At 27.2% G+C, this 12,362-nt stretch overlaps 1 protein-coding gene across 2 annotated transcripts; it reads left to right on the top strand.

Moving 5' to 3' along the window:
• The first annotated feature begins 1,601 nt into the window (after positions 1-1,601).
• Positions 1,602-11,372, top strand: CER1 (Fatty acid hydroxylase superfamily). Of its 2 annotated transcripts, none has more exons than XM_028051166.2 (10): positions 1,602-1,722; positions 2,382-2,605; positions 3,259-3,491; positions 4,120-4,339; positions 7,672-8,047; positions 8,313-8,420; positions 9,335-9,535; positions 9,671-9,769; positions 10,116-10,289; positions 11,005-11,372. In XM_028051166.2, the coding sequence occupies exons 1-10, from the start codon at positions 1,663-1,665 to the stop codon at positions 11,182-11,184; spliced, it is 1,875 nt and encodes a 624-aa protein (XP_027906967.2). In that variant the 5' UTR covers positions 1,602-1,662; the 3' UTR covers positions 11,185-11,372. The 2 variants fall into 2 exon arrangements, with proteins under 2 accessions (XP_027906967.2, XP_085524442.1); XM_085668316.1 differs by having other exon boundaries at positions 8,313-8,424; positions 9,339-9,535.
• The last annotated feature ends 990 nt before the right edge of the window (positions 11,373-12,362 follow it).

The following is a 12,362-nucleotide window of genomic DNA, read 5'->3' as shown; positions in this document are numbered from 1 at the left end:
ATAATATAAAAAAAAATCATTTTTATTTTTTTCCATTTGGATTCTTCATAACCATTTTTTTTCGAAAAAAAAATGTGAATATTTTTTGTCCTGCCATAGGTATTTTTAGTTTACTGAGCCAAAAATACCAATCTCGTTCATGACCGCTGCTTACTCAATTATTTTTTGCACTGCATGAAGATTAAATACTTATTATTCTTGATGGTGAAAAAATCAATACATAAAAGCTATATTAATAATTAACTTGATGACAAGAAGAAAGAAAAAAAAACATGTTAATTAATGACCACAATATCTTTCTTTTTTATTTTTATTTTTACTTTTTCAGAATATATTTTTTATCTGTTTCCTAAAGATTATTAAAAGTATAATTGATTGAGAATTAACTTTGTGTCCCCATTTACTCCACTGCAAGAAGTAGTTACAAAATAAATTTTGTTGTCTCCATACTTTATTTTTCTGCTCAGATGCAAAGTGTAGGACAGCTTCAATTCACCCGACAAAATCGGAGTTTCAGATAAACATAAAGACAAAATTTTAAATACATTTTCTTAATCACTGCTTATGAGTTTTATTATTATCGTTAATTTGTGTAATAAAATATTTTAATAAAAGATAATATAGAATATCACACTGTAACTTTTCATATTCTTACCAGATTTCTCTATATATACTTTGAAAAGATTTATCAAATTCATAAAAAAAAATAAGTGAATTTTTTGTGATTTTTCTCTTCAATTTGTAAGAAAAAAAAGAATAAATATTAAAAGCTTTAATAGTGTCAAAACTAAACCTTAATTCTTATTCCGAAAAACAAAATAAATAAATGGATTAAATATGTTTTTGTTGAACTTTGGAATTAGTCTATCTCAAAATTTTGAACCAATTTAGTTTTTATCTTTCGAAATACGTGAATTTAGTCATTTAATAAAATTTTGGTAGATTTATTTAACATTTCAAGAACATCTTATAATAGTATTTGACTTAACATTAAAGCGGAAATGTGTCAAATAGTGTAAACAACTTAAATATAATCCTGAGATACGTACGAAACATCAAATAAACATATCAAAAATTGATTAAAATGACTAAATTCATGTAGTTTGAAAGATAAATGACTAAATTGGTCCAAAATTTCAAAATAGACTAATTTCAAAATTCACTAAAAGTTAAGGGACTAAAACATATTTAATCCCCTTTATGTATTATGTATAATTAAGCAATTTTAATATTAATTTTAGTCTTCAATTGTTTCAATAACTTTCTTAGTATTCTAATCTTCCAAGTTTCAGTCATGTTTTTCAAATATGTTATTCATAGTAATCCAAATACATCACATCAATAGAGATTCAAATCAAAAAACACAACTAAAATTTTGGACTAAGTTAAAAACACACAATTAACACTCTACAACGTCAATAGAACTAAAATATGAAAAACTAATAAAGTTAGACATTTATTATTCTCATCTCAAAACGAAAATTATCTAAACTTTTTAATCTAAATATCTACCCTACACGTTCGCCATCAAAGCCCGTCAATATAGCTCACACATTTTCTCTTTTCCCCCACTATAAATATCAACACTTTCCAACAACAACATACACATCAATTTTTGGTGCTCCTTCGTTTTCTTACCCTAAACTATTGCAAAAACAAAAAATGGCTTCAAAACCTGGCATACTCACCAATTGGCCATGGAAGCCTCTCGGGAGTTTCAAGGTTTCATACTTTTTTTCTCATTATTTTCTCATACTTCATTCTTATTTATAACCTAAACATCAACTCTTCCTTCATCCTTTATTGTTCCTTCCATTTTATCCTTCAATATTGCATATGTTTTCAACTTTCCAAAAACTTCCATAATCTTAGACTAAATTTTCAAACTTCAATATATGCAAATATAAATGCATATATATCGCTAGATTTTCGACAAAAATATAATATAGACGAATCATGAGTCAAACTCATATAAAAAATTGATATTATTTCGAGCATGATAGTCGAATTTATGAGTTTTTTTCTCATAAATGATATTTCATTTTTCTTTTAACGTGAGACTTAAATCATCTTTAATTTTTACAGAAAATAAATAAATATATATATATATATATATAAATAGGAAAATTATATTTTAACAAAACTTTTATTTACGATCTTGACAAAGTTTTCATAAATAGAATTAAAATAGATTAAATTTTTATTTTTCAATCAAAATAAACTAATAAAACAGTATTTTGTAGTTAAATAGGTAGTTTGTCAAAGTTTTTGTTAAAAAAACACATTATAAAACTATATTTTTCATATAAATATAATATAATAGAGTGTTGTGGAATGGTTTTTGTGGTGAATTAACAATACAATATTGATGGTGATGACAGTGGGTGATTTTGACACCATGGATTGTGCACAGCACTTACTCCTTCATAGTGAATGATCCAAAGAAGAGAGACCTCGGTTACTTCCTCATCTTCCCTTACATGTTGGTCAGGATGCTGCATGACCAAATTTGGATCACACTTTCTCGCCACAGAACTGCCAAAGGAAAATCCAGAATCGTTGACAAGGCCATCGAGTTTGAACAAGTTGATCGAGAAAGCAACTGGTTAGTTCTTCACCACTGAAAACTAAAACAAAAAACCACTTTCTCTGTCATGCTGCAAAAAATACTCATTATCATAATTTCAATAACAACATCAACGTAATCTCCCATCGAAGTGACATTCATTAATCACCGTATCTGAAATATTGTCCGTCTAGATGTTAGAAGTGAAGTTTAAACCTAACTCAATTCCACAAAACTACTTTCTAAGATGAGGTTTACACCCCTCTTATCTCTGGTCATGTGAGACTCTCAACACACCTTTCACGTCGAACTATATACATCTCGTGCGTAAAACTAGAAATGGGTGGTCCGTTAGCAGTCCGATAGCGGGTGGAACAAAATGTCCAAAAAAGTTTGTTAGGATAGACTATAACTGGTTCTGATAACATATTAAAAGTGGACTTTAGACTCAATTCCACAAAATTGGCTTGTAAGGTAAAATTTGCACTCCATCACGAGTCGATGTAAGACTTCCAACATTTGGAATATGAAACTTCAGCTGCTAAGCGATGTAGAACTATTGGGTTATAGAACTGAAGACTTATATATATATATATATACACCAAACTTTATATATAGAACAGTTCTTAAACATTGTTGAACAAGTGAACTAGAATGTTTGATTTAATGTTAGAAATATGAAAATTTTGCAGGGATGACCAGATCTTGTTCAATGGGATCTTGTTCTATATAGGTCATAATCTACTTCCTGAAGCTTCTCAGATGCCCCTGTGGAGATTGGATGGTGTGGTTATCACTGCACTTTTACATGCAGGACCTGTTGAGTTTCTTTATTATTGGTTACACAGAGCACTTCATCATCATTTTCTGTATTCCAGATACCATTCTCATCACCACTCTTCCATTGTCACAGAACCCATTACTTGTAGGTTTTCCATTTTCTTCTTTTAGTAATATTTCCATTTTTTTATGCATATTACAAACAGATAATGTTTACTTGAAAAAATCAATCCTTTACACTATGCCAAGTATCTGAAAATATCCACTGTTTTTTTTTATTATTTTAAATGGATAATTAATACAATGTATTGAATCACCCATTTTTTTAATTATACATGTTACATTTAAACATGTAAAAATTTTCATTTAAATGCACAAGTTTAATCATTCTATTGTATAAGAAAAATGAAAAATATTTATAGTTATTAAGTAAATGTTATCTATTTTTCTTTTTCTTGAGGAGAAATTACAAAAAAGATATATTTGATGCACACAAATTAATGATAATGGGTGAGTCATTTCCCTTTTCCAAGCCATTATTGTCACAGAAGCAGTTTTTGATTTTGTGAGACAAGGACCACATGAATTATTCAAAAGAAAATTATATATATATATATATATGTTGTTTTCAAGAGTGCATGTGACTTTAATTAGTGTGAGAGGTATAGTTGACAAGTTTTGTTGAACATAAGTAATTAATTACTTAAAATTAATTAAAAATAAGTTTTGTTGATTAATTAATTAATTAATTGAGTTGTTGATGAATTTTGCAGCTGTGATCCATCCATTTGCAGAACACATAGCATACTTTTTGTTATTTGCGATTCCACTTTACTCAACTGTGGTTACAAGAACAGCTTCCATAGCATCCTATGCTGGTTATCTTGCATACATTGACTTCATGAACAATTTGGGTCACTGCAATTTTGAGTTCATTCCAAAGTCCATTTTCTCAACACTTCCCTTCCTAAAGTATATCATGTACACTCCATCGTAAGTTTCTAACTCTCTTATTTTATTATTATTTTTCATCTCATATTTGTTTCGTCAAATTTCTATATCGATCAGACATAAAATTAAATAAGATTGTGTTAAACTGTAAGATTGACTTACGAGTAAAAAGTGGGAGAGAAATCATGAGTTCAACTCTCTTATTAACATTTAGAAGATATAAAGTTAGGTCGAAGGGTTTGATACGAAAGATAAGAAAGATCGTAGGATCAATTCCTCATTAACAAAATACTAATAACTAACATTTGTTGATACAAATAAAAAAGTTAAACTTAAAATATATCTTTTGATGCTTAATATAATTATCTCATATTTCATCTTTAGATATAATTATGTCAATAAAATATTTTAAGTATATTGTGATTATGAAGCAAAATTGATCATTTTTAGACCTTAGACACTAAACTCCTACAATGATGGAAGATTAAAAGAACAATTGTTTTTTTTTTTTTTGTATATGATAGAGAAAAGTCAAGTGTTTAATTCCTTACTTCATTCAACATATTTAATTAGAAATGTTGCATTGATTATTTTACTTAATTATAAGTTTCTATGAAATAACCTTATTCCACACATAAAAAGAAATATAATAATCAGGAGATTATTATTAAAATCATTATTTTCAAAATTTATTATATGAACCGTATCCTTCATTCACGTTTTCATTCAAAAGCTCGACAGCTCAATAAAAGTGACAAATGTAGGAAAGTGTTGCTTTCATGTTTGCATCAATAATGGTGGTGTGAACAAAACAACAACAAAAAAGTAATCCGTGGAACAATTAAATGTGTTTTTTTATTTAATTTACTAACTTAGTGAAAAAAAATGTTAAATGATTTGAAAATAATACGTATTTGTCATGAAACTATTGTAAGGTAAAATTTTGTTATCAATGTAATGAAAATAGGAAAGGTTATTACATCATATATGTTCTATTTTAATAGGTTATTATCTATTTTCATTCTCTTCCCTTTTTTTTTTCCTATATATATTGTTTCAAAAATCCATAACATAGATAATCTCATTTCTTTCAAAAACTTATCTCTAAAGGAAGAGAATGAAAAATGGGAGATAAAATAAAAGTTATATATATATTTCACCTTTTACATCTTCATTTTTCCCCAACCAACATTACCAAAATTGTTATAATGTGATGTCTCAATTATTATCATTAAAATTTTGATTAATTGATGCTTCAATAATTATCATTGAAGTATATGAATATATCATCACTAATACTTGTGTCATTATATGACTATTATATATAATAATACTCATTTACACTTTACAACAATCATTTTCACTCATATCTCTTTTATATATCATTAATTATTCCCACAAACAATATTTACATACAACCATTATATGATTCTCTTTATTATCATTATTACAACTAATAATATCACTATTATTATTATCATCATTATGTTATACTATTATTATTATTATAATTATTTTTCATCTTCATCCAACAACTTTCAATATATCCACTACCAACATCACTATATTCTTTTTCCCACTATTGTCATGATTTTTCATTGGCATATATTTGAAACTATAAATATTTAACAAATTGATAGATATTGTTACATTCCTTATATATGACATTCAACAAATATTTTGAAGGTGTGAAAATTTTTATATAAATATTTTTTTTTTTGAAGTACAAAATATACTTAATATTTTAAAATTAAAAAATATATTTTAAATTATATATTAATATTAATATAATATATATATATATATATATATATATATATATATATATATATAATCATAAATTTTTTTTTATGTTTCTTAAAAAGTCAAAGCATCATTTTTTTTATGTTGTTCATAGTTAAAGCTATAGGGAAAGTATAATGATCCAAGTAATGTACAAGTAAGTAACATTCCACAACATGTGGCTTGAGTACATTGGTGACACATAACGAACAACTACTTGGTATTGCATTTAATCATTGTACTAAGCATATCATAAATCAATTCTATAGGTTGAAATTAGATGAAATAATTTAATGCAATGCAATCCTCTTAGTTCTACTATTTACAAACACTGACATTCAACAACTAATGATACACGTGGAACACAATCAAACGTTTGTTTTACCTAAATTTGAATCAAAAACATTACTCAAATATGATAACATTAATTGAATCACCGAGTTTGATTTGTTCTACGGTTTGGTTTCAGTGTTCATAAGTGGTTATTAGTTCATAGGTTTAGTTATATTGCGTACAAGGATTGCATTAATTTAGTTCTGCTAATTTGAACACAATCATTATGGTTTGTTCATATGTTATGATTCAATTACATTAATTTCGGTTAATTGATTCATTAATGTGTCACCCTTGTTGTGAAGCCACCTGTAATTGGTCACCTATGATTGAAACAACAAAACTGTGACTCATCACAGTAGGAATTTATGTGACTTCAAAGCAACATTAATTATTCCTATTGAATTTTCATAGTTGCTGTATTTATTTGTTAGAAAATGTTGATTATAGGTAAGGATTTCATATCTTTCTTCATAAATAGATGAAATTAAGTATCATTACACAAAAATTAAATAGTGATCAAATTTAAAGACAAATATTATAAATTGGTATTTAAAACAGTTTTTATTATTAATAAAAATTATAATTGATTTATGAATTAAAATTTAAATTCATGTCTAACATTAGTATAATGTTGAATGTCTCACCTCGACCTAAAATAAGGTCAATTCATAATACATAAGTAGATATAAATCTCATCTTACAAATCAGTTTTGTAAAGTTAAATTAAACTTAAAATTTATTTTTTAACATGATATATCACGGTTGTGATTTTGAACTTATTCTAGTAAAATTTGTTTGTTAGGTCAGTTATTTCACCCGTCAATAAACCGTTATCGACCAATTCTTAATTCATATTTAGGGTTTAACTATATATTATTATTAATTCTAAATTAGTCACTAATACATGTACTAATTTGATTGATGTCTCATCTTAACCTAAGATATATAAGATCACTTCATAATACATAGTGGATGTAAATCTCATCTTACAAACCAGTCTTGTAAAGTTAAGTTAAACTTAAAATTCACTTTTTAATATGATATTATGATTGTGATTTTGAACCTATTCCAGTAAAATTTGTTTGTTTGTTAAGTCAGTTATTTCACCTGTTATCGGCCAATTCTTAACACATACCTAGGGTTTAACTATTTACTATTATTGATTTTAAATTAATACCGATACATGTACTAATTTGATTGATGTGAATAAATGTGAAAAAATGAAGAAAAAATGAAGTAAATTTTGTGTGTGACAGGTTCCACTCACTGCATCATACCCAGTTTAGGACGAATTACTCACTGTTCATGCCAATTTATGATTACATCTATGGAACCATGAACAATACGACAGACAGAACATACGAAACATCATTGAAAAGAGAAGAGATTTCAGCTGATGTGGTTCATCTAACACATTTGACAACACCAGAATCCATTTTTCATCTGAGGTTGGGATTTGCTTCCTTAGCCTCAAAACCACAATCTTCAACATGGTACCTTTATTTGATGTGGCCTTTCACTCTTTCCTCTGTTCTTGTCACTTGGTTTTATGGCCAAACATTTCTCATCGAGAGGAATGCTTTCAAAATGCTCAATTTGCAATCATGGGTTATACCTAGATTCCATGTACAAGTAAGTTTCCACTAATTTTACTTTAATATTTCAATAAAAGTTTCCATCCTAGACAATGATATTTTGACAACTTTTTCTTACAACGTGTCATCTTTTAAGAGGTTTTTGAATATTGAGAATGAGAAAAAGGAAAAATAGAAAACCACTTAGAAAATAATACTTAAAGTTATAAGAAAAAGTTGTCAAAATTTAGTAGTCAACAAATCATTTTCCTTCCTACAAACATAATATTTGGCTTTCTCTTCACACTTTTCACTTTTCACAGTACCTTTTCAAATGGCAAAGTGAAACTCTTAACAAACTCATTCAAGATGCAATACTTCAAGCAGAGGCAAGCAAAGCAAAGGTTCTAAGTCTAGGTCTTTCAAACCAGGCAAGTTATTTATTTGTTTTTTAGTTATTTTTGCACTATTGTGTGTTATTTTTTCTTCCTATCATTTTTTTATTCAAAACTTTTTATGGGCCAAGCTATCGCAATTGGACTCACCTCAGGGTCCACTATTGCAAAATATGAAGAAAATTCGGCTTTTACTTTCTGCACCCCCACAATTTCTTTATACACAACCTCAAGTTTTGAAAATGATCATTTTAACCCTTTGTAAAAATGACTTCTATTTCTGAAACTTTGGAACAAACTCTCCGGAACAAAGTTTTTGAAATAATTTTCGAAACAATTTTCAGAATAAAATTTTTAAAACATGAAAAGATAGAATGGAATGTTTGGAATAAACTTTTCAAAACGCATATAATATCTTTTTCTACTGTATTTTGAAAGAATCTTTCAACACATGTTCCGAAAAAACTTTCTACAATAACTTTTTCTTTTTCGTATTTTCTTTCTTCCTCTTTATCGTTCTCTCTCTTCTTCTTCTTCTTATAGCAAGATGTTTTAGTCTTTTTCCTAGTATTATAAGAGTGCATTTAATAATTTGTGAGGTGCAGGAAGAAATAGCGCAAAATATTTAGCTTTTTAAAGACACAATCCAAAAATTCCTATTTTTTTATAATAAAGGATAATGATATTTTAACTCATTTTTTAATCTATCATTATTAAAAAAGAATCAAAATAAATAATTTAATAGTGATTGAAATAATAAGTTAAAAGTGAGTAAAAAATATAGATTAAAATATCATTATCCGTGTAAAAAAGGACAAAATATACTGAACGTATTTCTTTACCATTCATCATTATAAACCGTGTATGTTCGTTCAAAAATAACATGATTTAATGTTTCTATGTTCATAATATTATGGTTAAATCAATGATTACGTTGAATGATTTTTCAGGGAGATTCACTGAATAAATATGGTGAACTTTACATCAAAAGGTTCCCAGAGCTTAAGATAAAGATTGTGGATGGAAGTAGCTTAGTTGTAGCCATTGTTCTTAACAGCATTCCCAAAGAAGCAAGTGAAGTTCTTCTTTGTGGAAAACCTAATAAGGTTTCATACGCCATTGCTACTGCTTTATGTGAAAGAGGTACAAAGGTATGTTAATCCTTATAAATTAAGCATGTTTTCCTTCGCTCAAAACATTTTTACCACAGTTTCATGAATTAATTAATATATTTCAATATACTGAAATAATTTCATAAATTAATATATTGGAATCATATTTTTCAGGTTACAACTATGTATAAAGATGAATACGATGATCTTGAACTAAGACTCTCCAACGAGTGCAAAAAGAACTTGGTTTTCCCTGGATCCTACACTGCAAAGGTGAATCCCTCTATCAATATTTAATAATTCACCTCTTTCTTTTGTTTCTTTCTGTTTGATATTTTTAATTTAATTAATTTGTGTTAGGAATTCAAGTGTGAGTCTAAGTTTCACATTGATTAGAAATGATAAAATAGAGTATTATATAAAAATAAAGACTCATAAATTCAACGTCTTAAGGTTTTGGGTTGAGAGTGATATCAATGTTTTATGTAATTAGGCTCATGTCTCATTGGTGTTGTATCTTCCTAATAAAATTCCCTCCTTATAAACCTAACAATTTGAATGAAAAAAAGAAGAAAAGAGGATATTATTGAAATGATGGGTTTTGATTTTGAATTTGCAGATTTGGCTGGTTGGAGACGAATGTAACGAAGCAGAACAAAAGAAAGCACAAAAAGAAACACTGTTCATTCCTGTTTCTCAATTCCCTCCCAAGAAACTTCGTAAAGACTGCTACTATCAAAGCACACCAGCCATGATAGCTCCACCTTCTTTAGTCAACGTCGATTCTTGTGAGGTATTATAAGAAAATGTACCTTTTTTTTTCTTAAATCTCCTGTCAACTATAGATCACATCAATTTAGAATATATAAACAAATACAAATTTCTCTTAAAAGTTGAATTACACTTAAAATTTATTACTTAATACTTTTGGTATGTTATTTTAAGAAATAACTATTAATGAGTTATGGGGTTAAAGCTTTTTTTTTTTAATATATATTAAGAAATGTTAGTATTAATATTTTGTTATGGAAGAAAAATGAACATATAACCTCTTCCATCCTCTTTTCTAAGTCTATCAAACTAATCTTATAACTTCGAATTAGAGAGTTAAACTCATAATCTCGTTCACTATCTCTTCCAACTTTATGACTAAACAACCATATTGTTGAGAATCAAAATGTAAGTCTAAGTCTCAGATATTGAGTAAAAAGGAGAAAGTTTAGCACTATATAAGGATAAAGAAGACCTATAAATTTGTCGCCTTATAGTTTTGGGTTAAGAGTGGTGTTAATCTCTTATGTGTGAGCTTGATTCATGTCTCATTGGTGTTGTATGAGTTTCATTGGTGTTATATGAAAAACTTAACACATATAACTCCTAGAAAAAAATAATAATAATTCATTTGTTATCATAATAAGTTTGTCATTTGAATATTTTTGTATGATGGTTTTATGCAATTTTTGTTGGCAAAATGAATTCCATAAGTGACGAGTTTGCATGTACAACAGAACTGGCTGCCAAGGAGAGTGATGAGCGCGTGGCGCGTGGCCGGAATAGTGCATGCCCTAGAAGGTTGGAACGTTCACGAGTGTGGAAACTTCACATTTAGCGTTGACAAAATATGGCAAGCGAGTCTTCAACATGGCTTTAGGCCATTCAAGACTTTTTCTTCAATTCATAATCCATAATATAAAATTCTCAATTAATTAATCACTTTGTGGTGTATAAAAATATGTATCAATCAATTAATTAATTAACTAGCTTATTATATATGGTGTTTCCAAGATGCAATTAATGTATCAATATATATAATATCAAACTATATGTATTGTTGCAGTTTCTGCTGTATAATATAAACTATTGTTGCAGTTTCTAATTAGTTTCTCATGGTATTGCTCTTGTTTTTCTTATTATACTCTCATGATTCAATATAGTGAGAGTTGAGAATTTATACTCATTTGTATCTGTAATTTTATAAAATAATTAACATGATGTATAAAGTTCATTTAAAGTGCATATTGAAGTTGAGATAAAATTAGCAAAGCAAAGAAATGAAGTAAATGTATAAACAATTTTGTATATCACGTATTATTATATATAGGATGATGATTAAACAAAGTGAAACATTTGTAATTCTCTAAGAAAACAAACTTATCATTTTGTCAAATCATTATCTTTATAAAGGATTAGGAACAAACTACTGAAAAACAGTAACAAATAAAATGTAAATGTACCCACCTAATTCAATTCAAATTGGAGAATGTTTGGTTCAATTATTCTTAATTTTTTTTGTTAGAAGAGAGTGATATTTAAGGTTTTATATAAATTTAATTGTAAAGGAAATCACTATAGATATAAGCATAGAAGCTTATCGGTTGTAGGAATATTGAAGTTATCATTTTGTTTTTGCTTTTTCCTCTTAGGCACTTGGTATAAATATTGCTTTTTGTGTTGTTTTTTTTTTCTGTTTTGTGAGGTTTAGAGGTAGGAATGACTCATCTATTGTCTCTTGCTTACATAATATTATCCATTCCTTTTGATTAATAGTAGTATTTTTTTCATTTTACCATTATGTTTTGGCCGTGTCTTCTTCCCTTCTCCGTACATTACAAGAAAATTATTAAATAATAATTAAATTTAAAGATAACAAATATTAGTTATTATATTAACTAAATAAAACATCATTTTATACATTTAAAATTATTAATATCTAAAATATTTTTTATAATTAATAAAAAATTATAATTGATTTATGAATTAAAGTCTTAATTGGTTTTTATCATTCATTATCAAAATTTTAGAGCTATTTACTATTATTTAATGATTTATTATGATGGTGTCATGCTTGCTTTTTTTAATGTTTATT

Source organism: Vigna unguiculata, chromosome 10 (assembly GCF_037176805.1).
Source record: "Vigna unguiculata cultivar grain cowpea cultivar isolate G323 ecotype 2 chromosome 10, ASM3717680v1, whole genome shotgun sequence".
NCBI classification, from domain to species: domain Eukaryota; kingdom Viridiplantae; phylum Streptophyta; class Magnoliopsida; order Fabales; family Fabaceae; genus Vigna; species Vigna unguiculata.
This window is presented reverse-complemented; position numbering and strand designations above follow the sequence as displayed.

Bases quoted from the DNA above. Each gene is read 5' to 3' on its own strand.
- CER1 (XM_028051166.2), top strand. From the start codon at position 1,663: ATGGCTTCAAAACCTGGCATACTCACCAATTGGCCATGGAAGCCTCTC. The intron at 1,723-2,381 runs GTTTCATACTTT...TGGTGATGACAG, and splicing joins AGCCTCTCGGGAGTTTCAAG to TGGGTGATTTTGACACCATG. The intron at 9,770-10,115 runs GTGAATCCCTCT...TTGAATTTGCAG, and splicing joins CTGGATCCTACACTGCAAAG to ATTTGGCTGGTTGGAGACGA.